The sequence below is a fragment of the Salvia miltiorrhiza genome, chromosome 7 (assembly GCF_028751815.1).
Source record: "Salvia miltiorrhiza cultivar Shanhuang (shh) chromosome 7, IMPLAD_Smil_shh, whole genome shotgun sequence".
NCBI classification, from domain to species: domain Eukaryota; kingdom Viridiplantae; phylum Streptophyta; class Magnoliopsida; order Lamiales; family Lamiaceae; genus Salvia; species Salvia miltiorrhiza.
Window position 1 is genome coordinate 31,836,333 of NC_080393.1, and position 27,676 is coordinate 31,864,008.

Genomic DNA, 27,676 nt, shown 5'->3' on the forward strand with positions numbered 1-27,676 from the left:
TAATACTCTATCACTGGGATTTAATAGATAATATGATATGATATGATAAGTGAAAAAAGATACCCATTATTATATATAAAAAGTGATAATGTGTAAGCTCGTGTTCCAAAATATACATGATACTTTTTTATGGGATTAAGAGAGCAGTAATTATGTACTTCCTCCTTACCAATTTAATATGTCATGTTTTATTTATTTGAACGTCTCAATTCAATAGAACACTTTTTTTTAAATATAAAAAAATTAAACATAACAAATATCTCCACACAATTCATTATTTATCTCAAATGATATGATATGTGATCCACACAAAATTATCTATTCTTTAAAAATTAATATCTTCATTTCTGTCTCTTACTTTTCACAAATTTATCTTAAAAGATGCTACTTTATATTTCTTGCTTTAATATAAATTATTTATTTTTTAATATTTGTGCTACGGTGTTGTGGCCTATTGAATTGAGACTAAATGAGTATAAATTAAAGAGAATACAATTTAGAATTTAAAGTTTCATATATCTAATATCATTATGAAATATAGCATGCTATTTTTATATCGAGTAATTGAATCTTCAAGATTTCAACATTATAGCCAAAAAGTATTGCACATTAAATGGCAGTTTCAAAATAATTTTAGTAATTATATGATAGGTAATTGAAAGTTTGAAACATAGGTGAAGAAAAAAAGAAAATAAAAAATGATGTGATGATGACACATGATGATTCATGAGGCCACCCAACCCAAAAGAAAAAACCAAGTGAAAAGAAACAGAGGGCCGAACCGCTCAACACCGATAAACAACCCATTTACTCTCTCTCTCTAGTAACAGCAAGAGAGAGAGCGAGAGAGAGAGAGCGAGAGAGAGAGAGGCGCGAATCGGCTTGTCTGGATTTTAAGATTAATAGAAGTGAGAGAAGGCGGAGAAATTTGGGGCGATCTGAAGGGAAATGGGGACACTTCAGACATGGAGAAAAGCATACGGCGCTCTCAAAGACCAGACTAAAGTCGGTCTTGCCCATGTCAACTCCGATTTCAAGGTCTGTAGCTCTTTTTTTATTTCAGAAACACGATAGATGGTGGTGCTTGAGCGAGGGGATTTTGTGCCAAAAGAAGTAGGGATCGAGGAAATAGCGCAAAATTGTGGTGATCGGATTTTGGGTTTTGATTTGTTCTATGTGTTTGTGATGTGTCTCTATTGCGTGCGATTACTAAAAATAGAGCGACGGTGAAGGAAAATTTATGTGATTTTGATGATTTATCCATTTGATAATATTTTCGTTCATCTCTAATTTTCTATTTTTGGTGGCTGAGAAAGGATGTTGATGTGGCGATCGTGAAGGCTACAAATCATGTGGAGTGTCCTCCGAAGGAGAGACACCTAAGAAGTGAGTCTTTCAGTTACTCGTGTCGTTAGATCCACTAATTTGTGATGCTATCGTTATTCAGTTTTGTGTATTTATGGAGGATTATTGGTCCAATCGGCATTATTTTTGTTGATAGAGTATATGATCTTTTTGAGAGATTTTTCTGGGGAGTCGAGGTTTGATTGCACACATGGATGGGGTTTTCATTTTGGTGTAGGGTGATTTCTCGAAATGATCTCCGGACATCTTTTTATTGGGGATTGATTTCTCTTCGATTTCGGCAATTTTATGAAAGTACCTAATACAAGGGTTTGGAATTTTAGAATTTAGTGAAAATTTCATGTTCAATATTGCATTATATGATGCAGAAGCAAAAAGTTGAATGGCATTTTCTGTTTAATTTTTTGAGAGAGAACCAACTTCGTCAGACTTGGTGAGAATGAGTGCCCTTGCAACTATGGTATTAGTGATTGGATGCTTTTTGCAGAAATTTTGGTTGCGACGTCAGCAATTCGACCTCGTGCTGATGTTGCGTACTGCATACATGCACTTGCAAGAAGATTGGCAAAGACTCATAACTGGACGGTATGTTTCCTGACTATTGCTGCTTCAAACGAATATTGCTTTTAGACTAGACCTGAATTTGAGTGAACCCTCTGGAGCATTAAGTTGCACCCTCTTTTTTTCTGAACCACCCCCGAACACATTTGAGAGAACCTGCCTTTTTGGTTGGCTTGTATCGGCATTTATTATGTGCTTTAGAATTTAGGGAAAATGGACTATTTGACCTTGAAGAAAATGATTGCATAGTGATCATTTTATTTAGGAGTTGTATATGGCTATGGTAAATTGGTAATTTCACTATTCTGCAAATTAGGGTGCTGAAAAACCCTGGGCATAATTTTAATTTTAATTAAATTTTAATGATAGTTACAATTGTACCTTCGTGTCATCTCAGCCACACCATGGACAAAATGCCGGCTGATTTTTCTAGCACTTGGTGACGTTAAGTATTTCCTAATCTGTTTGGCTTGTCCATGGGATATCATCGTTTTATGGTTTACCATTAAAAAGTCCTCGAGGACTCTTACCTTTATGAGTATTTAGAAAGATGCTGGTGGTAAGTCTCTGCTATTGTAAACTAGTTCAGTTACTTAGAGAGGGTGACATGTTTGGTTATTTGTGTAGATGATCCTACCACAATAAACCATGTAGCTATAAATGGTCCTTGGACATGTTATAACCATATTATTACTTGTTCATGGGCACATATGCTTTGATGAGGCAAGCATATTATGGGATAAATTCATAGGAGCACGTACACATTTAGTCTGTCAGGATACAAGTCATCTCTACTTCTTGATGCATCATAGTAGAATATATCTTATCATGTTTTAGATACCACTCTCAATGCTGAGGTTAGGGAATTCCTCTATTGTGGAGAATCAAGCTGTAACTGACACAAGCAAGTTTAATTTTTTGTTTCTTTTTATACTTTACTTTGTGGAGTTGAATCAAGAGAATGCCCTATCTTGGATTTGAAGATTTAAGTTACACTTTACCTCTGGCTGTCTGGGCATGTGTGTGTTTCTCAACATCTTGAATGAGATGTTGTATTGCAATTTCTATGGATGTGCAAACAGTTATCTCATATCTGTTTCAGCTATGGTGAAAAGGTCATTTCATATACACCTGTAGAATCTTCAAATTAGTAAAGATGTAAAAGGTCATTTCATATACACCTGTAGAATCTTCAAATTAGTAAAGATGTAAAAGGTCATTTCATATACACCTGTAGAATCTTCAAATTACCAAGGATGTACTGAGATAGAAAACATGGGAAATCTCAAATCTCTATAGTTGAATTTTTTTAGCATGCTTTAGGTTGTTACGCCCTTGTTACTTTTTATATCAGAAGAGGAATCTTGTTTTTGTTTGTTTGGAACTTAGTTTCCTGTACACAAGTTACTTGTTGAAAACTATGGATATACGAGTTTGAGACCTATTCCTGGATCTCTGCTTCCCTTTTCTGCCGGTAGCATTCACCACCTCCTCTTTCTGCTATTACCCTATCTTGCTAAAATACTCAAATATAACCAACATATCGGTCTTAGTTTTGGACCCATTTTTTAAATTGTTAGTACACACTACCCCAAAGTTCATGTTCCCCATGGGCAACTATTTGCTTAATGTGATGCATTTCATTGCCAATTTGTTACTTTGGTTGGTGATGGTTGATTATTTTCTGGTTCATTTGTTTATTCAATAGGGCTGCAGTTTGTAGATATTGTGCCCTTTATTAGTTGCATTATTGGTCGTGCAGTCTGTTCTTTGTTCTTGGGATGTCAAATACTTAGTAATTATCTAATTAGAAGAGGAAAGCATATCCTCTGCCTGATATGGTCTTGCCAATGAGGGATGTTACTTGTGCCTATTTTTCAAACATAACAATACATCTTACATAATATAAATATAAGTTTTTATTAGACTGGTTGAACCAACAGATAAATCAGTCGAAATTCCAATTGTTTGAATTGCTGACCAATAACAAGAAAAGTTCTATCACCAGTTTGGTTCCAGAAACACTGCATTATGATAATGTTTACAAGGTCTTGTATGCTTTGGCCTTTTTGATGCTATTTATTTTGTTTGCCTTTTGTTTTCTTAAATGAAACTCCCTCTGTGTGGAAAAGGGGGCCCACAAATTAGAAAAAGTAATGATGTGTTATTAAAGGATTAATGGATTAGGGATTAGGTGTTTTAATTTAGTGACTAATGGCTCAATTAAAATTAAAAAGTGGTGAGTCCATTAGTGAGTCTAGTGACTATGTGTAAATATGGGGGAATTGTGAGGGTGATAGTGGTGTTATTTCCTAAAATGGACTAGGAAGATGTTTCATGTATGGACGAAAATGGAAAATTAGGAAGATGTTTTGTGGATGGAGGGAGTACTTTTATCTTTTTTCGTCCTTACCTTGATATTGGAGTTTAATTGTAGGTTTCACCTATTTAATTTGTATATATTTTCTTACGTTTTTCCGGTTCTACTCATCACAGGTTGCGTTGAAAACGCTAATTGTTATTCATAGAACATTGAGAGAAGGTGATCCAACATTCAGGGAGGAACTCTTGAATTTTCATCAGAGAGGCCGTGTCCTCCAATTGTCCAACTTTAAGGATGATTCGAGCCCCATTGGCAAGTGACTACTTTTTGTAATATGCTATGTCTGGTCTTGTGAAATTCTCCTGCCCCCTCTTACTGTCTAGACATTAATTCTTTTGATCGAGCTAAGAAGAGAGTAGAACAAGTGAATAATGATCTTTTCCAAAATAAATAATGCATCACTCTCCTCCTCCAGCTTGGGATTGCTCCGCTTGGGTGCGGACTTATGCCCTCTTCTTGGAAGAAAGATTAGAATGCTTTAGGATTCTTAAGTACGACATTGAAGCTGAGCGCCTTCCTAGACCGGCACAAGGTGAAGATAAGGTACTGTCAATATTTGTATTGGTTGATTTCTCTTCTCCATCTCAGTTAATTAATGGGTTTATAAATTTTTCTTAAAACTCCCTCAAATGCGCTCCTGTTTCAATTTGCAGATTCAGCCCTTTTAGATTTCAATTTCTGCCATGATTGCCTTGACTTGAAATAAAATTGTGAAACATCTTTAATCAATAATAAATACTCCTTCAATATGCACGTTTTCACTTAAATGATTCAGCCCTTTGTGAACAACCATTCTAAAGTGCAAACATGTAAATATAAAAACATGAAAGAGAACATAATTCTCCCTCCGTCCCATTACAAATGTCCCACTTTCCATAATGAGATATCCCATTACAAATGTCTCATTCTATTTTTGGCAATATATTCTCTCTCTATACCTAATATTTAAATAATTTCCACCAATCCACTTTATCTACTTTCTACACATTTGTTAATTTCCGTGCCCAAAAGTTATGGGACATTTGTAATGGGACGGAGGGAGTAATATTTTCCCATTTTTAAACTAATCATGAAAGAGATATAAGAACATGCGTGCTGGATAACAATATACAATACATTGGCTACTTTATATGAATAAATTGTCGATTCATATGTTCCTCCAGATACTTGGTATAAGTTTGAAAAACCTTGTACTAGTCTAAGAAGAATTCACATTAGACATATTGTTCTAGAGCTCAGTACATGTAAAAGTGCATTTCTACGTCTTGTTGTGGCCTTGTGGAACCTTTGTTTAAGTTGGTTCATGGTATGTGGCTTGTAACATTGAGAGACATTTTCTTGTTTTAATATTTTTCTCAGGGCTACAGTAGAACCAGAGACTTGGTCAGTGAAGAACTTTTGGATCAGTTGCCTTCTTTACAGCAGCTTCTATATCGTCTTATTGGGTGTCGGGTATTCTTCAACTATCTGTTTCTATCATTCTTCTGTTGTCAACCATTTTTCCATTCTTTTCATTCTTTTACCATGTATTCATTTCTGATTTTTAGTAGTCCTATGGAAATATTTCTAACTAACTTTTATGAATTTGCAGCCTGAAGGAGCAGCTGTGAACAATTATGTAATTCAGTATGCCCTGGCCCTGGTACACTCTCTCTCTCTCTCTCTCTCCCCCCCCAAAATATTTGAAGTCAAAAGCCCCCTAATCCAGGATATGCTTGTCTTCATTGGTAAGTGAATTTGTGAGTGGAATACAAAATTGAATTCCCTGTTGAAGAATAGGAGAGAACAGAATGGCTAGGGACATTATTGGGCTGTGAGGTCCAAGATGATTTAAAGCGGACTGGTCAATTTGGGCCATTCTTGTCAGTTTTAGGCAAGGCATTCATTATTCATTCGTTGGTGCTGTTGTTGAGTGAATGAAATTTTTAATGTTGAATTGATACGTTACTGCATAAGTCACTGCCATGATTAAGAGTTATTCTTCTTTCCTTGCTAATATTTGTGACTTTCAGGTGCTTAAAGAAAGCTTCAAAATATATTGTGCCATAAATGATGGGATAATCAACCTTGTTGACAAGGTCAGTAAATACTATTCCAAGTCTCCCATATATCAGTTAATGGATTTTATTATCGCTTAACAAAGAATCTGGACCTCCTAATTTTCATTTCAGTTTTTTGAGATGCCAAGACACGAAGCCATCAAAGCCCTTGATATTTACAAACGAGCTGGTCAGCAGGTAACATTTTACTCTGCAAAACTGATGTATGATATTTCTTCTGTCATTGGTATTGTATATCTAGAGTCATTCTAACATTGTGGGGAATTTGGAACTTGTTTGTGGTGTCATGCTCATATTGCAGGCCAATAGTCTTTCTGATTTCTATGAGATCTGCAAAGGGCTTGAACTTGCTAGGAATTTCCAATTCCCTGTGTTGAGAGAGGTAAGCTGTCTTAGAGAAATTGCTGATTTTGTTCTTAATTGTTTTGGTAAATTCAAATAGGTTAATGCATCTTTCTTTGATGTTTGGTTTCACAGCCTCCACAGTCCTTTTTAGTGACCATGGAAGAGTATATACGCGAAGCGCCAAGAATGGTTTCTGTTCCAAATGTGGCCTTGGTTAGATAACTTCTATGCATAGCAATCATTATTTGGTAGCATTGTTCCTGGTTAAGGGTCTAATGAGTTTCTTGTTTTCGGCGGTAGATTCTCATTTTGAATGCTTTATTATTTCAGGAATACCCAGAAAGGTTGATGCTGACTTACAAGGAAGAGGATGTTCCTTCACCTTCTGAAGAGACAAAAATTCCACTCGAGGAACCTGCACTGCAACCTTCTGATAAGGTTGCTAGCTCAACTCCTGAAGCATCAGTTCCTCCACCTCTTCCAACCAAATTGGACACGGATGATCTTCTGGTCAGGAACTGAAGTACTTGATATCTTGTATCTTCAACAATATATGGGTGTGAAACTCTTACCATGTGCATTTTCCTTTTCAATCTATGTAGGGGTTGAATGAGAGTACACAAGATGCAGCCGTGATTGAAGAAAGCAATGCTTTGGCCCTAGCCATAATTCCTTCTGGTCAGCATTCATGTGTACCTGCTGCATTATAAATCTTTTTCATCATCTTTGAAGGGCAAAGATGATATAATGCTGTGTGTATTGCAGGCACTACACCTTTTGACTCTGATGCTTCTCAAGCAAAAAGTTTTGATCCTTCTGGGTGGGAGCTTGCTCTGGTTACTACTCCAAGCACCAACTTATCATCAGTTCAGGAGAGGCAATTGGTATGTGTTGTGTTATTATGTACTGTAGTTAGTAGATTTGGATGCCTCACTCTTTGCTTCCTTCTATGTTCATCCTTGTGCCTGACTAAATGGATTGTTAGTATTTTCTTGTACAACTGAAGCGTGCATCTTTGATCATCTCGTAACTGAGAAGCTTGGTTGCACATGGAGCATGTCTAATAGGACCAATTTTGTCTTTGTGCCCTCTGGGGTGATGCTGAACTGTATATAGAATGGCATCACAAGATAAGCAGTTATGATGGACTTGCGGTGTTTTTCTGTTTTTGGGCGTGGGGGGCAGAGGGGCAGTGGGTTCACCTTGTAAGTGATTATCAGAGTGGGGGATCAGAAGCAAGTCAGGGTAATGTGTGCAATGAATATTTTAATTGGGGTTCATACAAAAGGAAACAAAATTGTGCAAGAGAAGGGAATGCTGTCTCAACCCTGCTGAATCTGTGATTTTGTATTAAGAAATAAGAATGAAGTAGAGGCTCAAGTTACAGGCAGTTAGATTTTAAATGCTGAAGCTGCTGACGATCTAGGATATTCATGCTGGTCCTCAAGTTAATGAAGTGAAATCTCTCTCTCTTTTATTTTACTTTATAATTATTATTTTTTTCAATTTTTGACCTTAGAAAAGTTAACTAAATGTCATAAATTATACTTCTTGCAAATTCTCTTCCCCATCAGTAAATTCTGTCCATCCCATCATAATTTCTGGATTGGTTAATAAGATGTTTCAAAAGTTTATAAGATGTAATTTTTAAGATCTTATAAGTTGTTAAAGCGTTTGGATAATTGAGCTTATAAGCTAGAGAGAGAATTTTTTTACTACAGAGAGAAAATTTTTTTAGAGAGAGAAAATCGAAGAAAAATGAACTTGAATGATATATGATGAAAATAATAAATTATAGTTGAAAAATATTTGTAAAAAGATTGTTGCTTATGAGATCATAAAAAAATAAGTTGGGGTAGAGGAACTTATTTTTTGGGGAGCTTATAAGCTCTTGGAGCTTATTTTTGGAGCTTATAAGTTGTTTAGGAGCTTATTTTGCCAAACAATTTGAAAGAGCTTATAAGCTGATTTGAAGAGCTTATAAGCTCACCCAAACACCCTCTAAGTGGAGGCTAATAAGAACGACCTTATTATCAGGGTTGGTTGACATGTGGCCGTGGGATGGAGGATATTCTTTCTGACACTGTAGAACATTACTCTAATGTTTATACTTGTTATAAATGATGGACATTTAAATCTGTGACTGGACAATCTATTTAGCATGTATACTGCCATGCTGTAAGGAAGTCGACACTGCTGTATTATTTCGCGCAATGATGTTTGCTTTGTGGAAATGTGTAGGGTGGTGGACTGGATTCACTTACCCTCGAGAGTTTGTACGATGAAGGAGCATATAGAGCATCCCAGCAGCCAGTATATGGAGCACCTGCTCCGAATCCCTTTGAAGTCAGTGACCCATTTGCTGTTTCTAACAATGTTGCGACTCCAACAGTTCCGATGGCTGGCATGGCACAACATCAAATTAACCCGTTCATTCCATTTCAATCGCCGCAGCAGCAGCAACAGCAGCAGCAACATCCCACCCATTTAATGATGAGCCCCCATAATCCTTTTGGTGATACAGGGTTTGGAGCATTTCCTGCTGCGCCTGCTCAACCCCCGACTACCAACCCATTTGGGAGCACAGGCCTCCTATAATAGGGTGCATATATGTAGAATGTAATTTACTCGGCCATAGTTGATTTTGGTATAATTCAAATGAGTGGAAGTTTGCTGCTGGTATAAACTGTCCCAAGGGAGTTGGTTTTTGAGCTCAGGTCATGTATACTTGAGCATTGTAAAGATATTTTGTGCTTGAAAAATGCACTTCTTCAAATGGTGCTTCATTAGTATTCGCTATCTATAACTACTATTTTCGTGAACCATAGATTTTTTTACTCTCTCCGTTTCTCCAATTCTTTACCTTTTTTTATTTTTAGTAATAGTATTTCATACAATTCCATAAAAGTGGAAACCCATCATTTTAATAACTTTAACATTAAAATAAAAGTGGGATTCTATGTATGTATTGGCTAAGCGGTGTAATAATTAGGTCTTTAAGTTTGAATTCACAGTAGTGCGATCTTTAAATTTTTTTATTTAATATTGTTAATCGATCAAAAAAATGGAATCCTTATTCAATGTTTTAAAGTACGTTTTGTGAGGTGAAACCTCTTGCGTCCGCCTCACGAAGCGGAAGTTTCGAAACGGGGTGAGGCGTAAAAAAATGAAATTCATATAAAAATACATCAATTATAGGGTTAATTGCGTGTAATATCACGAACTTTGTTCAGAATCCATTTTCCCCATGAACTTTAGAAAATTCAAATTATATCAAATACTTTGATTTATGTTCAAATTACTCATGATTTAATTCTTAACTAGTACGTTCTCCCGTGCGATGCACGGGCCAATGTATATATTTATATATTTTTTAAAATTTTATTTATGTAAAAATGTCTAATATCATCATTATGAATTAGATTATTTGGCAGTACTTTTTTATATTAATTTAAATATTATTATTTGATTTGAAGTAGTATTGTATCAACTCAATGAATATAATATTAAATTTAATGAATATTGTAAAGTTTTAATTAAATTTATAAATTTTAAAGTAGATAATTTAAGACAATTCATTCTAAGCATATAATACTAAACCATGAATATCAACATAAAAGTTTAATTAATAATCTAAAAATGACAAATTGATTTGGAATATGATATTTATCAATAAATGAAATTAAACAAAGAATCAAGTCAATCTTCCTACAAAACATAGTCATACTATATCTTATTAAAATAAAGAGGCCAAAAAATAAATATTGAACAAATAATAAATCATAAAAGATGTAGATATTCTATATTTTAAATAATAAATCATAAATGATTTCATCATAGGTGTTCCCGACAATATAATCTTCATTTGTTTCTAAAACGATCTATCAATAAATAATCATTTATTCTTATAAATTATATGATATTTTGTGATACATATTACTATTTGAATTAGTAAATGCAAAAACTAAATTACTTCATTTCACTATCATCTATATTTATTTTCTTTTATTTTAAGTTTTTTATCATATAAAAAAAATTGTAAATATATAACTACAAATGCTATGACAATTAATTTTTATTATTTTTATCTCCTTTAGGCATATAATAGTAAAATAATAAAAATAATAACAATTTATTTTGATTAGGGTTAACTGATGAGGTATAAAACGTTTTTAATATGTGGATAAGATAAAAGTGACATTGCAAAAATTAGAAAATTTTTTAGAGGAATATTTTCTTTATAAATTTTTTGATACATTTGTTGTTTAAGCCATATAGCTTAATGAATTGAGATGAAGAAATTAAATAAAATTAAAGATATTTTTATGTTTCATTCAAGATGTATAGTATATATTTTATCCAAAATATAATTGCATGAAATGAAACAATATAATCTATCTAAAAAATAAAAAAAAATAAAGAAATTAAAAATGTAATTAGTATTGCACGGTAGTTATTCATGCAATTAGTTTTTGTTAGAAAACTAAAGTGATGCCCACGTTTTTTTTAATGGTAGTTATACATTTTTTTTTACAATTTGTATAACCTTTATATTATAACATATTTTCAAAATTGCCATTGAAATCAATTTGGAATTGAAAACTCCCTTTTTAATATAGTATAGATTAGTATTAAAAAACAGACCCCCGTTAAATCTGAAATATTTAGAATTGACCCCTTCACATAATATATTACACAACAACCCCACCTTTAGATTTTTTTTAATCAAAATACCCTAATGAATTTGTTCTTTCACAATTATAAAACATACGCATCACACTCAACCACACTCTCGCCTAAAATGGTATCAGAGCGGGTTTTTATTGAGGAATTATATTATATTTAATTTATTTTGTAATTAACCTATGTGGGAGGAGACTCCATTTAAAAATTATGGATCCAGACACTTGTCCGAGATGTATGGTATACATGAATTCTATCCAACATCTGGAGAGAGAAACCACTCTTCTACTAGACGAGCTCAAATGGAACAATCGAGTCCTCGTAACGAATATTCGTCGATGGGAAGACGGAAATATTATTCGTGATATCATCACGAGTATTAGATCCTATCATGACCACCTATTGAAAATTGCCGAGACCAGAGCGGCGATTGAACAAGCCAAAGCTGACATCCATCCGTCTCACGACTAATGGAACAGAAAGACAAGGTCAGTACCGTTTACCAGGCATACCAGCCAATCAAGCCTGATTCTTTTGAAAAAATTGAATTGCGGGAGATTCAAAAGGCGGTGGAATTTTTTGGCAACAAGCTATATGACATTCCAATGGAGATGAGCCAGATATCAACCAAGCAAGAGGAAATCCTGACTCTCTTGCGTGATATCAAGAAGAGGGTAGAGGAGATCGAAAGGCGAAAATCATGTTCCGGAAGAATTCGAAAAAATACATGGTCCAAAGATCCAACCTATCCCTTGCCACTCGATGTAAACGATAAAAAATTGCATGAGGCGGCAGCCCGATTCTTAAAAGGGAAAAATCATGAATAACCTGGAAAGAATCAAGCTGGATGATCTACAAGAGTTAGCCGAATCTTTTGCTAACCTCAATATGGTAGATCTGAAGATGAACCGAGGAGATCCAGCGCCAAAGGTTGAGGTGCCACCACAAGGAGATCCACCACGGGAGGTACCACCACCAGTGGAGCCAGCAAGTTGTGGTCCCCAAAACTATGAGCGGGCATATGGTCCTAGCTCCAGAAGAAGGAGACCAGGACCAAAGACGCAGGATGATCCCGTTGGGAAGGTTATATTGGAACTAATCCACCCATATGGATTGATTCTCAATCTTGACGAAGCAAGATTCCGAGATTGGGATACGCTCATTGATGAATGGGCATCCTCAATGAAAGTTGCCATTACAGCAATTGAGTATAACAAGGAAGAAGTTATCCACATCCAACGTGAAGATCACGAGGGATATTCCAGCCATTCCCTGATCCCACAGCAGAAGATGGTAGATAAAATCAGGAATAAAAACCTGAGTGTACAATTATACCAGGGATTCTCAAGAGGAAGAATAGATCAAGCTATGCAAAGTTTGATACCATTCAGAAAGAAGTATCATGTACATTTCGGTATTATAAGCCGGGAGATGTCGCTTCCAATCGAGTTAACGGGTAATCAAGTGGAAATCCAATTGGTTATGGCCAAAGATATGCGAGGAGACCTCACGAAGATGAAGCCATCAGTCGCAGCAACGATGAAGTGGATTCATATTGGAGCAATCCAACTGGTAATCAAATCCGCACTTTCAAAAGGAATTGATTTACCGATTGATATTGCAATATGCGATAAGAGGATTACAAATTCTAGAGATGCAGTTCTGGGAGCGTTATCAGGAAATCTCTACGCCAAGCAAATTATAACTGAATTGTACCCACAGATCGCTTATAATATTCAGGACACAGACTTCAGCAGAGCCCTGACACTCTATCAGAACTACAAAAGAAAGAAGTTGTTGAAGGGAGGGAATAGGCCATACTCGATTACATATCAAGTATCGTATGCCCTATCCAATTCCCATCATATAGATTTATTTCTATGAAAAGAATTCATCGAAATACCAGAAATTCAAGGAAGTAGCCAAGGTAATCAGCCCCGAGCGAATCGAGATCCCAAGAATCAGGGAGATCGATATCCAGGTCAGAGACAAACAGGTGCTGTAGCACGAACAAAGTTTCAGAATGGGAGTAGCAAGGCGATCGTTCCAAAGAGAAAGGCTAACGTTTAGACCTTTGGAAAGGAGTTTATCGCATTCATACGAGATAAAAGCAATCTAGAAAGCACCATTCCAGGGTATAAAAGTGAAAATCAAACTCAAATGCCCCGAAGGATGGACAGGTGTTGCCACAAGATTTGATACAACTGAGAGGGAGAATCAGTTCCCCTGTAATACATTGTATTACTTGAGAAATTCAGAAAGCAACCGATATTTCAGGACTTTGGAGGTTGGAGGCTTTGAGATCGAAATCGAAGGCAAATCCGGATAAGAAGCTGACGTCCTAATACTTGGACGAAATTTTCTTGACAAATATTTACTATGGTCAAGGAAATGAGGAATGGAAGTCACAATCGGTAGGAAAAAATTGTTGGTCGAATGATAAGTCCATTCTCAATTTACATCTCTATTGGGATGTTATACGAACAATTTAAGGCAGAATATTTTGCTGCCTACATTGATTCAGGTGCAGGAATCTGCACAGCAAAACGAGGGGTCTTTTCCAACAGACGTTGAAGAAGAACTACCTCGAATTACGGGAAGGAATTTTTCCAAGAAGATTTTGGTTCTATAAAAAGGAGTAAAACAGACGGAAATATTGATCGGATGAGCAGGACAAACACCTTGGTACAAGGTCAAGACTCCACCAATCAATTTCCATGATACGGGGACAGATATATTGCTGGGAAATAATTTTCTGCAAACCTTCAAGAGGTTTACACAGGACAATGAAGCCAGAAGGCTTGTGTTCATAACCAATTGTGGCCACAAAATTATTGTGCAAAGACTCGAAGGAGCATTCAATCGAACCATGCCAGTCAGCTTTCGTAGCAAGCGTGGTGATAATGACGGCAAACTTCGGCGTCCACAGAAGGATCAACGAAGGTTCGGAGATTTTTTGCTCAAATACAGAATCAAGGAGTTTCCATATCTCTCTAAAGAAGAAACTCAAATCCTTAAAGTGTCCTTAATATCACACAAAGATATTAGGAAAGAAGAACAGGTGTCCATAGACAACGTCAAAAGGAGAATCCAGAAATGCTATCATGAGGATCCTTTAGCATGGTGGGACAAGAACCAACTCAAAGCAACTTTGAAGGTTAAAATCGGCAAGGAGCATGAATTTGTGCGATTCAGACCAATCCTGATGAGCACTCAAGATCAGCAGGATATGAGAAGCATAATCAATGAACATCTTGATTTGCGATTGATCGAGCCAGGAAACGCGCCTTACAGTAGTCCCGAATTTTTGGTAAGAAATCATGGTGAGATCAAAAGAGGTAAACCTAGATTGGTTATTAATTACAAATGAATTAATGACATTCTAGAGTTTTATGGGTATTTCATCCCAAGCCGAGAACATCTTATCAATTGCATAAGAATTGCTAAGGTATTCTCAAAGTTTGATTGCAAGTATTCGCATGGAGGAAATGAGTAAGAAGTTCACAGCCTTCTCAACTCCACAAGGACATTATGTCTGGAATGTCATGCCGATGGGGCTAGCCAATACACCCCAAATATTCCAAAGAAAGATGGATAATCTATTCAAATATTATTTCTCATTCATGTTTGTCTATATTGATCACATTTTAATTGCATCAAAAGATATTCATGAACATGTCAAATATTTGGAGATTTTTGCAGATGTTTGCCAATAGGAAGGATTGGTGTTGTCTGAAAAGAAGGCAGTCATGGCAACTCAGAAGATGGAATTTTTGGGGATTGAGATCGATGAGACAAGGATAATTCTGCAGGAACATATTGTGGAAAAGGTCCAAAATTTTCCAGAGGATCTCAAGGAAAAAAGGCAGCTCCAAAACTTTCTAGGAGTTGTCAACTTTGCAAGGATGTTCATTAAAAACCTTGCAGAACACGGGATAATCTTTAGTCCCTTACTAAAGAAAAATGTTCCATTCATCTGGAAAGAATAACATCGTGAGGGTATGAAGAAGTTGAAAGAGATTTGCAAGAATCTCCCAAAGCTTTCAATACCACCAGATAAGGACGACCTGGTCCTTTACACAGATGCGAGTGATTTCTGGCGGGCAGCCGTCCTTACCAAGATCACCCTATATGGAGAAGAACCGTGCAGATACTGCAGTGGCCTCTTCTTCGACAGTGAAGCTTTGCGATGGCACATTAATGAGAAAGAATTCTATGCAGTCAGAAAAACGTTTAAAAAATGGCCGCTATTTTTACTTGCTAAGAAATTTATTTTGAAAGTTGATAACACTAACGTTAAAGCTTTCTTAACCAAGAAAATTGAATCTAAACCTGAAAAGGCTAGATTATTAAGATGGCAAGCTGAATGTCAATAATATATCTCTGATATTGTCGTTTTGAAATCTGATGATAATATTCTTGCAGATTTCCTAACAAGAGATGGAGTCAACTGAGGTTGAAGCCATCACAACAAGTCAGGGCCAACTCCGTGAAAATATGGAAAATGCTACTACAAGAATGGCAAGAGTGTGTACTCCATTCCAAACAAGCAGGAATGATACAGTCGGCTGACGAAGCCAAGGTATCTGACCGAATACAAGTCTGCCTTAAGAAGATGATAGATCTTCATGATGCAATCCACAGGCCGCTCCTTCGTGCAATCAGAGAACCTCTGATTAAAGAAGGCATTACCGTACAGGGTGGATTACCTGTAGCAGGGGATTCAAGTACCCCTAGTACAAGTTCTGAGGTTATGGCTTCCAAGCTGGAAACTCAAGAAAAAGATGATGAAAAGGGGTCACACCCTGAATCATCATGTCAACCCACCACCTCTGGGGTAAAAGAGGGAAAGATCATCCTTAGGCCAACGACATGAAAATCTAAGACCGATACTGACTTTTTTGAAGTATCTCCAAGTTGGTAGGTATACCAGTCCAGATGGGAGAAACTCAACACAAGAAGGTGCATTAATCCGGGAAACAGTCGAGTTGATGTCGGAGGAAAATATCCTCGAGTGTGGATGACCACCGGAGCCAATCCACAAGATGTCAATTAATGGTATGGATTTGGGGCATTTACCTCAGTTTATACTATTTCCCCGGCGTTCAATGAAATCAAGGGTCTACCGAGGTGGATCCAAGAAACAGTCTATGACGCCTGGGCAAATAACGAGTCCCTAAGGGGATATTTTGGAACTGTATTTCTTCAGTGCAGCACCAGAACCTGCAAGGAAGGGCAACCACGAGGCTTTTCATTTCATAAAGCTTCGACGACCCGACAATCAAGCCTCGAACCAGATCAAGGCTCCCGATCATCAGTCCTCTATTATCGCCACATTTACAGAGGATCAGATTTCCACGAGGCGAGCATGGGGATTATGGGTCTGTCTCACAGAGATGGACAAAGTCGAGTATAGATTCAAGTTCTCTCAGAATTCGAGTTTGGGATCATTCCTGCTAAACACCATGACAGGAACTACTACCAAGTATGCCGAGAAAGCCTTTGAAGAAAAAAAGCTAACACTTTGGCAAAACAAGATCGCGGGGAGCAAAGAGGTTCGTCGCAAGTTCTGCAATATGGCTTACTTGGGCCATTGGAATAAACACGTCTGCATGGAATGTCCCACGCAGAAAGAACCAGAGTTTGCCAATGATTTTCTTCCAAAACCCGATAAGAAAAAGTTTCGGTCCGACGAGTATAAGGAGCACAAGACTCCGCGTGGACGAGCACCGCGGGCACCAAAAATGTAAGATGCCCGATAAAGAAAAGGGAGTCATGTGACTCGCAACAGGAGATCCACTCACCAAAAAGAAGACGACAAGGGTGGGTGGAAGGAAACGAAGGATCACCACACATGAAGAAAACAACAAAAGTGGGGTTAAACAACATGAAAACCACTAACCAAAAGCATAGGACAAAGTTGAGTGGAGGAAAAAGCAGCCGGACCCTACCAGCAATTATCACAAAGAGATAAAAGAAGGGTCCTGCCCATCAAGTCCCATGTGAAGGCATTAAGCTATGTCGGCAATAATGACCGACAAAAGAAGGTGGCAATCACATCCATGAGTTGGCCACGTAGAAAGGGAATCCGAAGCCAGCCACCAAGAATTATAGAAGGCATCAGACCTCTATAAAAGGCGAGCTCTGGAGAGAAAGAGGGGCATCTGAAAATCAACCCAACTTCACATTACACACACACTCTCTCTCTAGAAACCTATCTTTGTATTTTTGAAATTTTAGTTTTTAAATTTTCCAGTTTTAGTTTTAGTTCTTTTAATTTTATGTACACAAGTATTAGCTACTAATGAGTAGCTAGACAAGTTGGACTCCTCCTTGAGGGAGATATTACGTAATAAATTAAGTACTCCTTCCGTCAGCCAAAAGTGGAACGCAATTACTGTTGGGTCCCTTGAGGGTTGAAAGGACAGGTGTATGGGGGGGAATACATCTGTAGGCTATTTTTGAAAATAAGGTTACTTAAAACCAACACCTTTGTTCTGAAAGACAGTTTGACTGATTTGAAAATGCATGCTTCAGATGACAAGGGGTGGCAACTGATACTGAAATGAAGGTTCAATGGGTGACTTCAGTTAATTGATCTGGTCAATTAACTTCAGTCCAAGTAAGGCTTCAGTCGTAAGTAAAACAGAGTAGAATTATGTCGCAGCCCGCCCTAACTAGGGATAGTTAGGCCGAGTGATCCACAACTAGGGATGGGGTTAAAGAAGAAGGGGAAGAAAGGGGCGTCATTTATAACCGTAAAACTTGCTCATCTTAATAAAACTCGTCATTATTACTCATTTTAAGAAAACTCGTCATAATTACTCATTAATGCTTAATAAAACAGTCTATGAAAGACAACGTAAAACTCAGTTAAAGCATTAAGAAAGATGACATAAAACTTAATTAAAACATTAATCAAGTTAATACATCAACACGAACCATCCTCATAAACTTAAAGTACGACATAACAGTACCAAAAGTGTATTGCAACAGAAATGTAGCTAGACATATGTATGAAGAGATATTCTAGACAGGTTACATATTTATTAACAACCCTGTAACTCCGCTCAATGCAACACCATCTGATGAGGAACAAGGATCCCATTAGCCATCTTACGGATCGGCGGCGCCGACTTGGGGCCCTCAACATACTCGGCTCAGAAGACATATTTGACAAGAAAGCAGCGCAAGTCTAAGGCATCATTGATTGAGAAAGAAACTGAACCAAGCTCTAAGCATACCTGACTCAGAAGAGCAGAATCGCGTCACACAACGATCAAGGCAAAGTAGCAATACCGATACAAGTCGGCGCAGACTAGAATAGGGGAAACCTGATTTCAAGCACAACTACGAAAATTCAAAGCTCTCCTTTTCGTAGACTAGGGGGGAGTAGCTGATGAGGAGTGAGGATCCCATCAGCCATCCTACCCCAAACAAGGACAGCGGCGCTGACTTAGCCCTGGAACACACTCGACTCAAGAAGCGTGAATACACCACACGATGTCGAAATAACACCACGGCGACGATTGATGTCGGCGCAGACTAAGAAAGAAGCTGGTTGAAACCCCAGGCCCACTCGGATCGAAAGAGGCAAAGCCATATCATAAAAGATAACGGCGCCGTCGAATGTCTGCGCAGACTAGAGAGGACAGCGCAGCACTAAAGCAACATCCGGAGAAGACCTAGGGAGTGGAAATAACCAGCAGTGAGAGCTGGAAAAGAGCACGTGTTCAACAAAAAGCTGCAAAATAGTTAGAGAGTTTGTTAGTGGAGAGAGAAACGTTCACGTACGCCGCATGTGGAGTACGTGAACGACATGAAAAGACCCTTTTACCCTTCGCCCTAATGTAATCCTATAAATACGCTTTGTAAACCAATATTTCAGATATGCAATTTTACCTTAAGAAATCTCATCTGCAAGTTTTCAAGCAAACTCTCTCTCACACTGCGATACAGGTGATTCCGACGTCCTTTTCCGACTAGTTTAGATAGGTTTGAACGTTAGACTTCACCAACTGGCGCCGTCTGTGGGAAAACTGGGCTAAGGCGTGAGATTCGAGAGAGTGTCTGAGTGTTCTTATCCATGTTTGGTTTAGATCTGTTCATCCTGGCGTAAATCAAAGGGAAGAAGGGGGGTTTCGTTACCAAGCCTGCGTTTATGGATATATTTTTCACCGCATTTGAGGTTTATACGCAGAAAGGGATGGAATAATCAAGTGATTTGTGCATAAATGTTTAACATGGCTTATTTTGCGTTTATAATTGATGAGATGTATGTTTGTTGTTTGTATCGGCAATCCACTGGGATTTTCGGGATCTTGGTGGCCTCTGTCACCTTGCATGAATGAAGGGGAAATAACAGGGGAAGGAGACGGTTTATTCAAATATTCTTTGGGAACTGTGCTATTTTTGAATTTTTGAACTTTTCTATACATGCCGTGCATTATTGTTACTTGTTTAATTTTGATGCATTCCCGGTGCAATACAGAGAGGTAACTCCCTTTCCGTGTTTCTGATGTTTCACTGTTTATCTTGGCTAACCTGTGTGCTTTTCCGAGAGCATTTTCTACCGGAGAGGACCTTCCGTTGCGGAAATGTCCTTTACCTAATTATGAACGACGGAAACTTTGTTTCACCTTTTTTCTGGGTTTATTTCCTAGAAGAGGGGGATGTTCATCTCAGAAGAACTTCAAAGAGGATTTCTATAAATTCCTTTCTATCTATGGATTTCCGTACATTTAATCGAGAATCGTTCCATGGGCCGAAGTTCGTGGGTTTTTCTGGGGCTTATCTTTTATTATTGGAATACTTATAGGCCCACCTACCGCCGATATAACACAGCGACATCTGCGCAGCCCGCCTGCGCCGGTATACTTCTCCAACCTTGACTCATTATTTCTTATTTTACTGCGATACAGTGAACAGGTACTTCACAATGGCAACTCATCAACACTGCAAGGATCTAAACAAGGATTTCGAGGCCGCTGTAGGGAACACATCTGCCAAACCTACTGACGACACATCGACTAAGGGAGTCGACTTGACTGGGCTTACTCCGCCGGGTTTCACTACGATCAACAACATGATCCCTGCTTCTATACAATCTAATATGGGAACAAATATGCCCGCCGTGGCTACTATCACTACAGCACCAGGGCCAACCAACGTCCCTATCAATGACCAAGTTTTGGCTATGCTCAACTATGCGACTATTCGCTCTTTAATGGGTATTACTCAGCCAGCTGCCTCACCAGAGGGAATCATAACTGCTCAGAAAGCAGCAACCGCGCCTGCGCAGGCAGGGGGAGGAGAGACAGCGATGGCCGCTCAGACAGGAATAAACAGAGGAGAAGAGGGAGGAAAGAACAAGCGGAAGTTTATTACGAACAGTGTCCAGATCGAAGATGTGACTGATTCAACCAGCGGGACCACTCCGCAGCGCAGCTTAGGAGCACACAAGGACAATGACAGGCTGAAGGAAAAAGTATCTTTCCTCCGAGACCAGTTGAAAAGTCTGGAGACAGAACTCAGGGAGCACGATCATAACACGGAGGTGAACAAATTCCCCGACCAACATGGACTGAGACCTGAAGAGCCCCGGATGGAGCTCCTCAAAAGAAGTCGGCAGGCCGAATGATACCATATTCACGAGAGACCGGGAGGGACACCACTCCGACATCCCAATATCAACACCTACTCACAAGAGCCCTTTCTCGGAGGAAATATTGTTGGTACCCCTACCAGCAAATTACCGCCCTATCTCATTGGATTATGATGGCACCACCGATCCGGAGGTGCACATAGCCCGTTTCGAGGGGCTGGCGACGCTACATCAGTATGGGGAGGGAATCAAATGCAGGATCTTCGCCACGACTGTATCGGGCATGGCCCAGCGATGGTTCCACAATCTGAGAAATAATTCTATATACTCATACGATGATCTTCACCTCATGTTCATGAGACAGTTTGCCAGCGCAAATCGGGTTGGGAAAACACCCATTTCCTTGATGGACATCAGGCAGGAACCACAAGAAACACTTCGTGAATATGTGGCACGATTCAACACAATCGCGTTAGACATACCAGGTGCCGAATCTCAGATTAAGTGGTACGCTTTCGCTAGAGGGTTAAAACAAGGCCCACTCTTTGAGGCACTCCAGATCAAGCCGCCGACCAGTTTCGAAGACATCATGACAATAATACCGGGATACCTTCAACTGGAAGACGCTAAAATGGCAAGAAAGGCAGAGGCCGATAAGCTCAAACCTAAGAAGCAAGACAGCGCAGACGCTGGAGAAAAATACATCCCGAGGAATCCCTACCGAGGTCTACCTCCCAGAATCCCAACGATAGCCATCGAAGCTGGAACAGGTTCATTAATCACGGCGCAGACAGAGAAGAGGGAAGAGCGCGGTGGTTACCGAGATGATTTGCAAAATCCAACTCAATGGAATCGTCACATAGACGAAATTTTCCATCAGATCAAAGAGGAGAATTATTTCAGAGCTCCAAAAGATTACCAACCCGGAGCCCCAGCCCCAGGCAGGAACAATTTGTTATGTGAATATCAAAACCGTTACGGTCATCTCACCCGCGAATGCGGACATTTGAAGCATCAGCTGGAAATTTTGGTCAGGAAGGGGTTCTTGGATCAATACATAGAAAGACCACGAGGCTCATATAGAGAGAACCGTTACGATGAACGTAGGGATGATGAGCGGCGCCGACGGGATGACACCCGCCGCGACCATGATGACAGGGAAAGAAGACACAGACATGAGGAGAGAAGGGAAAAAAGAAATCATAGACGAGACAGCCAGGATAGACACAACCCCGCAAACCACGCCCAGTATGACAGAGAGGTACACATGATTACAGGAGAAAATAATATACCAACATCTAACAGGGCCAAAAAGCAATTAGCCCGCACGGTCAGGTCTGGATACTATGACAAAGCTGTCATGACAATCAACACCGCGCCCGATGAACCGATAATATCCTTTGGACCAAAGGATGCTAGGTCTCTATTCTATCCTCATGACGACGCCTTGGTATTTTCTGCCAACGTGGCCAACGTATTGGTACACCGCATCTTTGTTGATTCAGGCAGCGCCGTCAACATCTTATATCTAGAGTGCTGGCAGGCAATGGGTTTGGAGGCTAAGCTAGAGCCCGCTGTGGCTCCTCTTTATGGGTTTTCAGGGGAATCAGTCCTACCGGTGGGAATAATTGAATTGCCAATGACGATAGGGCAACCATGGGGAAAAAAGACCCGAATGGTCAAGTTCTTGGTCATCGACGCACCGAAACCCTCTTACAACATGATCTTTGGGAGACCGGCACTGAACTCTTTTAAAGCAATCATCTCTACTCTTTACTTGAAGATAAAGTTCCCCTTGGAAGGAGGCAAAATTGGTGAAGTGTGGGGAGACCAGGCTGTGTCGAAGAAATGCCATGTACAAGTATTAACTCAATACTCCGGACAAAAATGGGAAAGGTCAGTACACCAGGTAGAGGCAAGCAAGAAGGGAAAAATTGGAGTGATCACGGCTTCAGAGCCCGAGCGGAGAGAGATCGCAGAGCTGCAAGGGAGAAATGATAAAATACCCCTCGTCACTACCAATGATACGTGCATAGTTATTGAGCTTTTCAAGGATAAGGAGGGATTTACTACCAAAATCGGGGCACATATGGAGCCAGAATTGCAAAGAAAGGTAATTGCTTGCCTGCGCAGAAATGCTGACGTATTCGCGTTCACTACGGCGGACCTGAAAGGAATCGACAGAGAGCTAGCTGAGCATCGTTTGAACGTGGATCCCACGATCAAGCCAGTCAAGCAAAAGACGAGACACTTCGATACTGAAAAGGATGCTGCTATTCGAGAGCAGATACAGGCGTTGTTAGAAGCGGGACATATCATAGAAGTGCAATACCCGGACTGGGTGTCAAACGCTGTTATGGTGGAAAAGAAGGCTAAGACTTGGAGGATGTGTGTGGACTACCGGGACCTCAATGCAGCCTGTCCAAAGGATTGTTACCCATTGCCACGGATTGATCAGTTAGTAGACGCAACGTCAGGATGCGAACTTTTGTCAATGATGGATGCTTACCAAGGGTACCATCAGGTTAAGATGTACAGGAACGATGTTATTAAAACAGCATTCGCAGTCTGCGCAGGGATCTTCGCATATGTGAGTATGCCATTTGGACTAAAAAATGCTGGGGCTACTTACCAGAGAATGATGGACAGAATCTTCAAAGATCAATTGAAAGAGAATGTGTCGGTCTATGTAGATGACATGCTGGTACGCAGCACTGAAGCACGCACACATGCGGACGACTTGGATGAAATCTTCTCGGTGATACGAAGACACAAGCTCATGCTCAATCCGGCTAAATGTACTTTCGGGGTGCAGTCGGGAAAATTCCTGGGATACAAGGTTACGCCTGAGGGGATAGAAGTGAACGCAGACAAAGTTAGAGCTATTATTGACATGACGGCGCCGCGGAACATCAAAGAGATACAAACACTGAACGGACGAATAACTGCACTAAGTCGATTCATATCGAGGTCAGCAGAAAGAAGTCTGCCCTTCTTCAAAATTTTGAGAAAGGAAAGTCGATTCGAGTGGAGTAGCGAGTGCCAGCAAGCCTTCGAGGAACTCAAGGAATATCTCAAAGGACTACCCGTCCAGACCAAACCGATACCGGGGGAGCCACTATATCTATACACTTCGGTGGGGGTAGAATCTTTGAGCACTGTGCTAGTGCGGAAGGAAGGGGGTACGCAGAAGCCAGTTTATTTCGTGAGCAAAATCATCCAAGGAGCGGAGATCAGATACACCGCAGCGGAGAAAACAGCTTACGCTATCATGATCACGGCGAGAAAGTTGCGCCCATACTTTTTATCACACAAAGTTATCGTCAGAACAGCGCTGCCTTTTCAACAAATCCTGGGGAGGCCAGACCTCGCAGGAAGAATGGTAAAATGGGCCATTGAGCTGGGCGAATATGACGTGGCGTTCGAACCGCGTACAACCATTAAAGCACAGGCCTTAGCTGACTTCATTCAAGAGACCACGAGATGGCCGTTGCGAGGACCATGGACGGCGCAGGTCGACGGTTCCGTCACCAAAGAGGGGTGCGGAGTTGGAATATATATTGAATCGCCAGAGGATGGAACCTACCAGTTTGCGATCAAGTTCGAGGACAAGTTGTCAAATAACGAGGCAGAATATGAGGCAGTGATAAGGGCTGCCCACATCTTGAAGGAGCTCAGAGCAGACACAGCAATAATCAAGACCGATTCGCAACTGGTAGCCCAGCAGTTGAGAGGCGAATGTGAGGTTCGCGATGACAGAATGAGAGCTTATTATGATCGGATGCAGCAACTCAAGGAAAAGTTTGAAGAACTGAAAATAATACAAGTACCCCGAGAAGAAAATCGAAGGGCTGACTTGCTAGCAAGGATGGCCAGCGCCGTTGAACAATCATGGAATGACGAAATCACACTCTTGTTTGAACCAAAGAAGAGCCCAGGGATTCAAGTCTACGCCGTCGAAGTGGGGGATGATTGGCGAGCCCCAATCATTCATTTCTTACGTACAGGAGAAAGAATGGAGGGAGACACAGCAAAATACGCTAGATATGAGAACTTTTGTTTGATCAGTAACCAGCTTTATAAGAGATCTTTCACAAACCCGTTCCTTAAATGTTTATCATCGGAGGAGGCAGAATTCGCTCTAAAGGAAATCCATCAGGGATGCTGTGGAAACCATGCAGGATACAAAGACCTGACCAGAAAAATCATCAGAGCAGGTTTTTATTGGCCTGGCATCGACAGGGATACCAAAGCTTATGTAAAGAAGTGTGAATATTGCCAAAGACATGCGCCAAGAATTAACGTCCCGGGGGAAAAAATGGGGGTGATGTACTCGGCATATCCTTTCGACAAATGGGGAATTGATATCATGGGTAAACTGCCAACGGCGCCAGGAGGAAAATGTTTTTTGATAGTGGCAGTAGACTATTTCTCGAAATGGGTGGAGGCAGAGGCTGTAACAAGGGTGGATGAGGCCACCGTCGAAAAGTTCATCTGGAAAAACATCTGTTGCAGATATGGGGTGCCCAGAGTTCTAATATCAGATAATGGAGCACAGTTCACTAGTCAAAGAATCGAGGATTTTTGTTCAAGGATGGACATCGAGCAGAGATTCGTCTCAGTAGCCCATCCCCAAGCCAATGGTCAAGTCGAGCTGGCTAACTGCACTATCTGTGAGGGAATCAAGAAAAGATTAGAAAAAAGCAGAGGACGATGGGCAAAGGAATTGGACACGGTCCTGTGGGCACTGCGTACCAGTCCCAAAACAGCCATAGGAGAAGCCCCGTTCACTTTGGTTTATGGCTCAAACGCGGTCATTCCAGCAGAGGTAAGGTTAGAATCACATCGAATTTGTACATATGATCCGGCGCAGAATGAAGAACTGCGCAGGCTGGAGCTGGACCTCATAGATCTAAAGCGAGAAGAAGCCCAGGTCAAGGCTGCCAAGTACAAAAGCATCATTAAAGCAGGGTATGATAAGAAGGTCAAGCAGTGCCGATTCCAGAAGGGCGATCTGGTACTCAAGCGCGCGGATGCTCTGAAAGCTACCGGGAAATTTGAAGCTAACTGGGAAGGACCATATATCATCACCGAAGTCTTAAAAGGCGGAGCCTATCATCTATCTGATCAAGAGGGGAGAGCTCTCGAGAGGCCGTGGAACATCAATCACCTCAAGAAATTCTATGTGTGAATCTTATTCATGTCCCATCATTATGTAGACCAGATACTCTTTTTCCCCACAGGGGTTTTAATGAGGTCTGGGGCCATGGTCGTCATCAATAAAGATCTATGGTTTTAGGGGAAATTCGCCTCTTATGTTTTCTTCAACCTAATTTACAACACAGGTTAAGAAGACGACACAAGCACAAATTCAAGGCATAAAATTGCACAATTCAAGGCATAAACTGCACGACGAGGGCATTAATTGCACAATTCAAGGCATAAACTGCACGACGAGGGCATTAATTGCACAATTCAAGGCATAAACTGCACGACGAGGGCATTAATTGCACAGATTCAAGGCATTAATTGCACAATTCAAGGCATAAACTGCACGACGAGGGCATTAATTGCACAATTCAAGGCATAAACTGCACGACAAGGGCATTAATTGCACAAATCCAAAGCATTAAATTTGCAAAATTCGAGGCATTAATTGCACAAATTCACGGCACAAATTCGAGGCATTAACTGCCAGACTTAAAAAACGATGGTCCAGGTCCCCAGTCCGCACAGACCGAGATCCCGAGTCTGCGCAGACAAACATTTTGTCCAAAGAATCAGCCAAAACCTCCATGGTTGAACCAAGAGTCCGAACATTCTGACGAGCATGGGGGTGTAGAGCATCAATCAAGATTACGGTCCTAGCTGTCATTCGGAGAGTAATCCGAATTCGAGAAATATCATTGCGCAATAGCAACAGAGAATTTATAAACAACACCCAACATTTACAGAAACAAAACGCGAAATAATGAATGGCTACAAAGAAGAAGAAGATACCAAAAAGGAAAGATTCATACAAGAGCCAAACAGAGTACAAATTACACCAGTGCTCGTCACATGAAAGTCCCATTACGAATATGAAGTTTTCAAAACCAGAAGAGGAAGCGTTCTAGCATCTAAGGGTTGGAAGGTGGAGTTGGGGGTTTATCCATCTGTATCTCCTCATCCGTGTTGCCACCACTGTCCCCACCGGAAGGTTCAGGCTGCAGAGATTCATGCGCGGAAGAAGCCGGCGCCGCCACGATCACGGGAGCTGGCTCATAGAACACTCCACCACCGGGGTAGTTACCCCGAACCGATCGGATACGAGAGCGGATCTCGTCCATATAAGGCGTCCTAATAAAGGGCTGAGCAGGCAGAGTAGGCGGAGGGTTAGCACCGCGACCCATCACAAACAAGTTGATGGCCTTGTCTACAATAGGGAACCACCACTCGGGAGTCGGTGGCGAATCAGCGCGGATACCCAAAATTTTTCCAAGAGCATTGGAATCAATGGCATGCAGCACCGCATCATTTTCGCACAAGGCTCTCTGCTCAAGAGAAGCTTGAGTCAAGTTAAGAGTAATCTGGGTAGACTCCTTGACAAGCCATTTCAACGCTGGGGCAGCAGCAGTCAGTAATTCGGGGGTACAGGTGAATGCGATGATGGTTTCTTGCAACATGATACGCAAG

The 27,676-nt window shown here is 40.1% G+C and overlaps 2 protein-coding genes across 2 annotated transcripts; both read left to right on the forward strand.

Moving 5' to 3' along the window:
- The first annotated feature begins 726 nt into the window (after positions 1-726).
- On the forward strand, positions 727-9,551 carry LOC130995933 (putative clathrin assembly protein At2g01600). Its single transcript, XM_057921441.1, has 15 exons — positions 727-1,038; positions 1,317-1,386; positions 1,853-1,950; positions 4,423-4,561; positions 4,725-4,852; positions 5,669-5,761; positions 5,901-5,951; positions 6,322-6,387; positions 6,481-6,546; positions 6,671-6,751; positions 6,847-6,927; positions 7,045-7,224; positions 7,317-7,392; positions 7,480-7,598; positions 8,956-9,551. Exons 1-15 carry the CDS (start codon positions 949-951, stop codon positions 9,310-9,312), a joined length of 1,695 nt encoding a protein of 564 aa, XP_057777424.1. The 5' UTR covers positions 727-948; the 3' UTR covers positions 9,313-9,551.
- Positions 9,552-21,284: 11,733 nt separating this feature from the next.
- Positions 21,285-26,192, forward strand: LOC130994096 (uncharacterized). The gene has a single exon (XM_057919131.1). It carries the CDS (start codon positions 21,285-21,287, stop codon positions 26,190-26,192), a length of 4,908 nt encoding a protein of 1,635 aa, XP_057775114.1.
- The last annotated feature ends 1,484 nt before the right edge of the window (positions 26,193-27,676 follow it).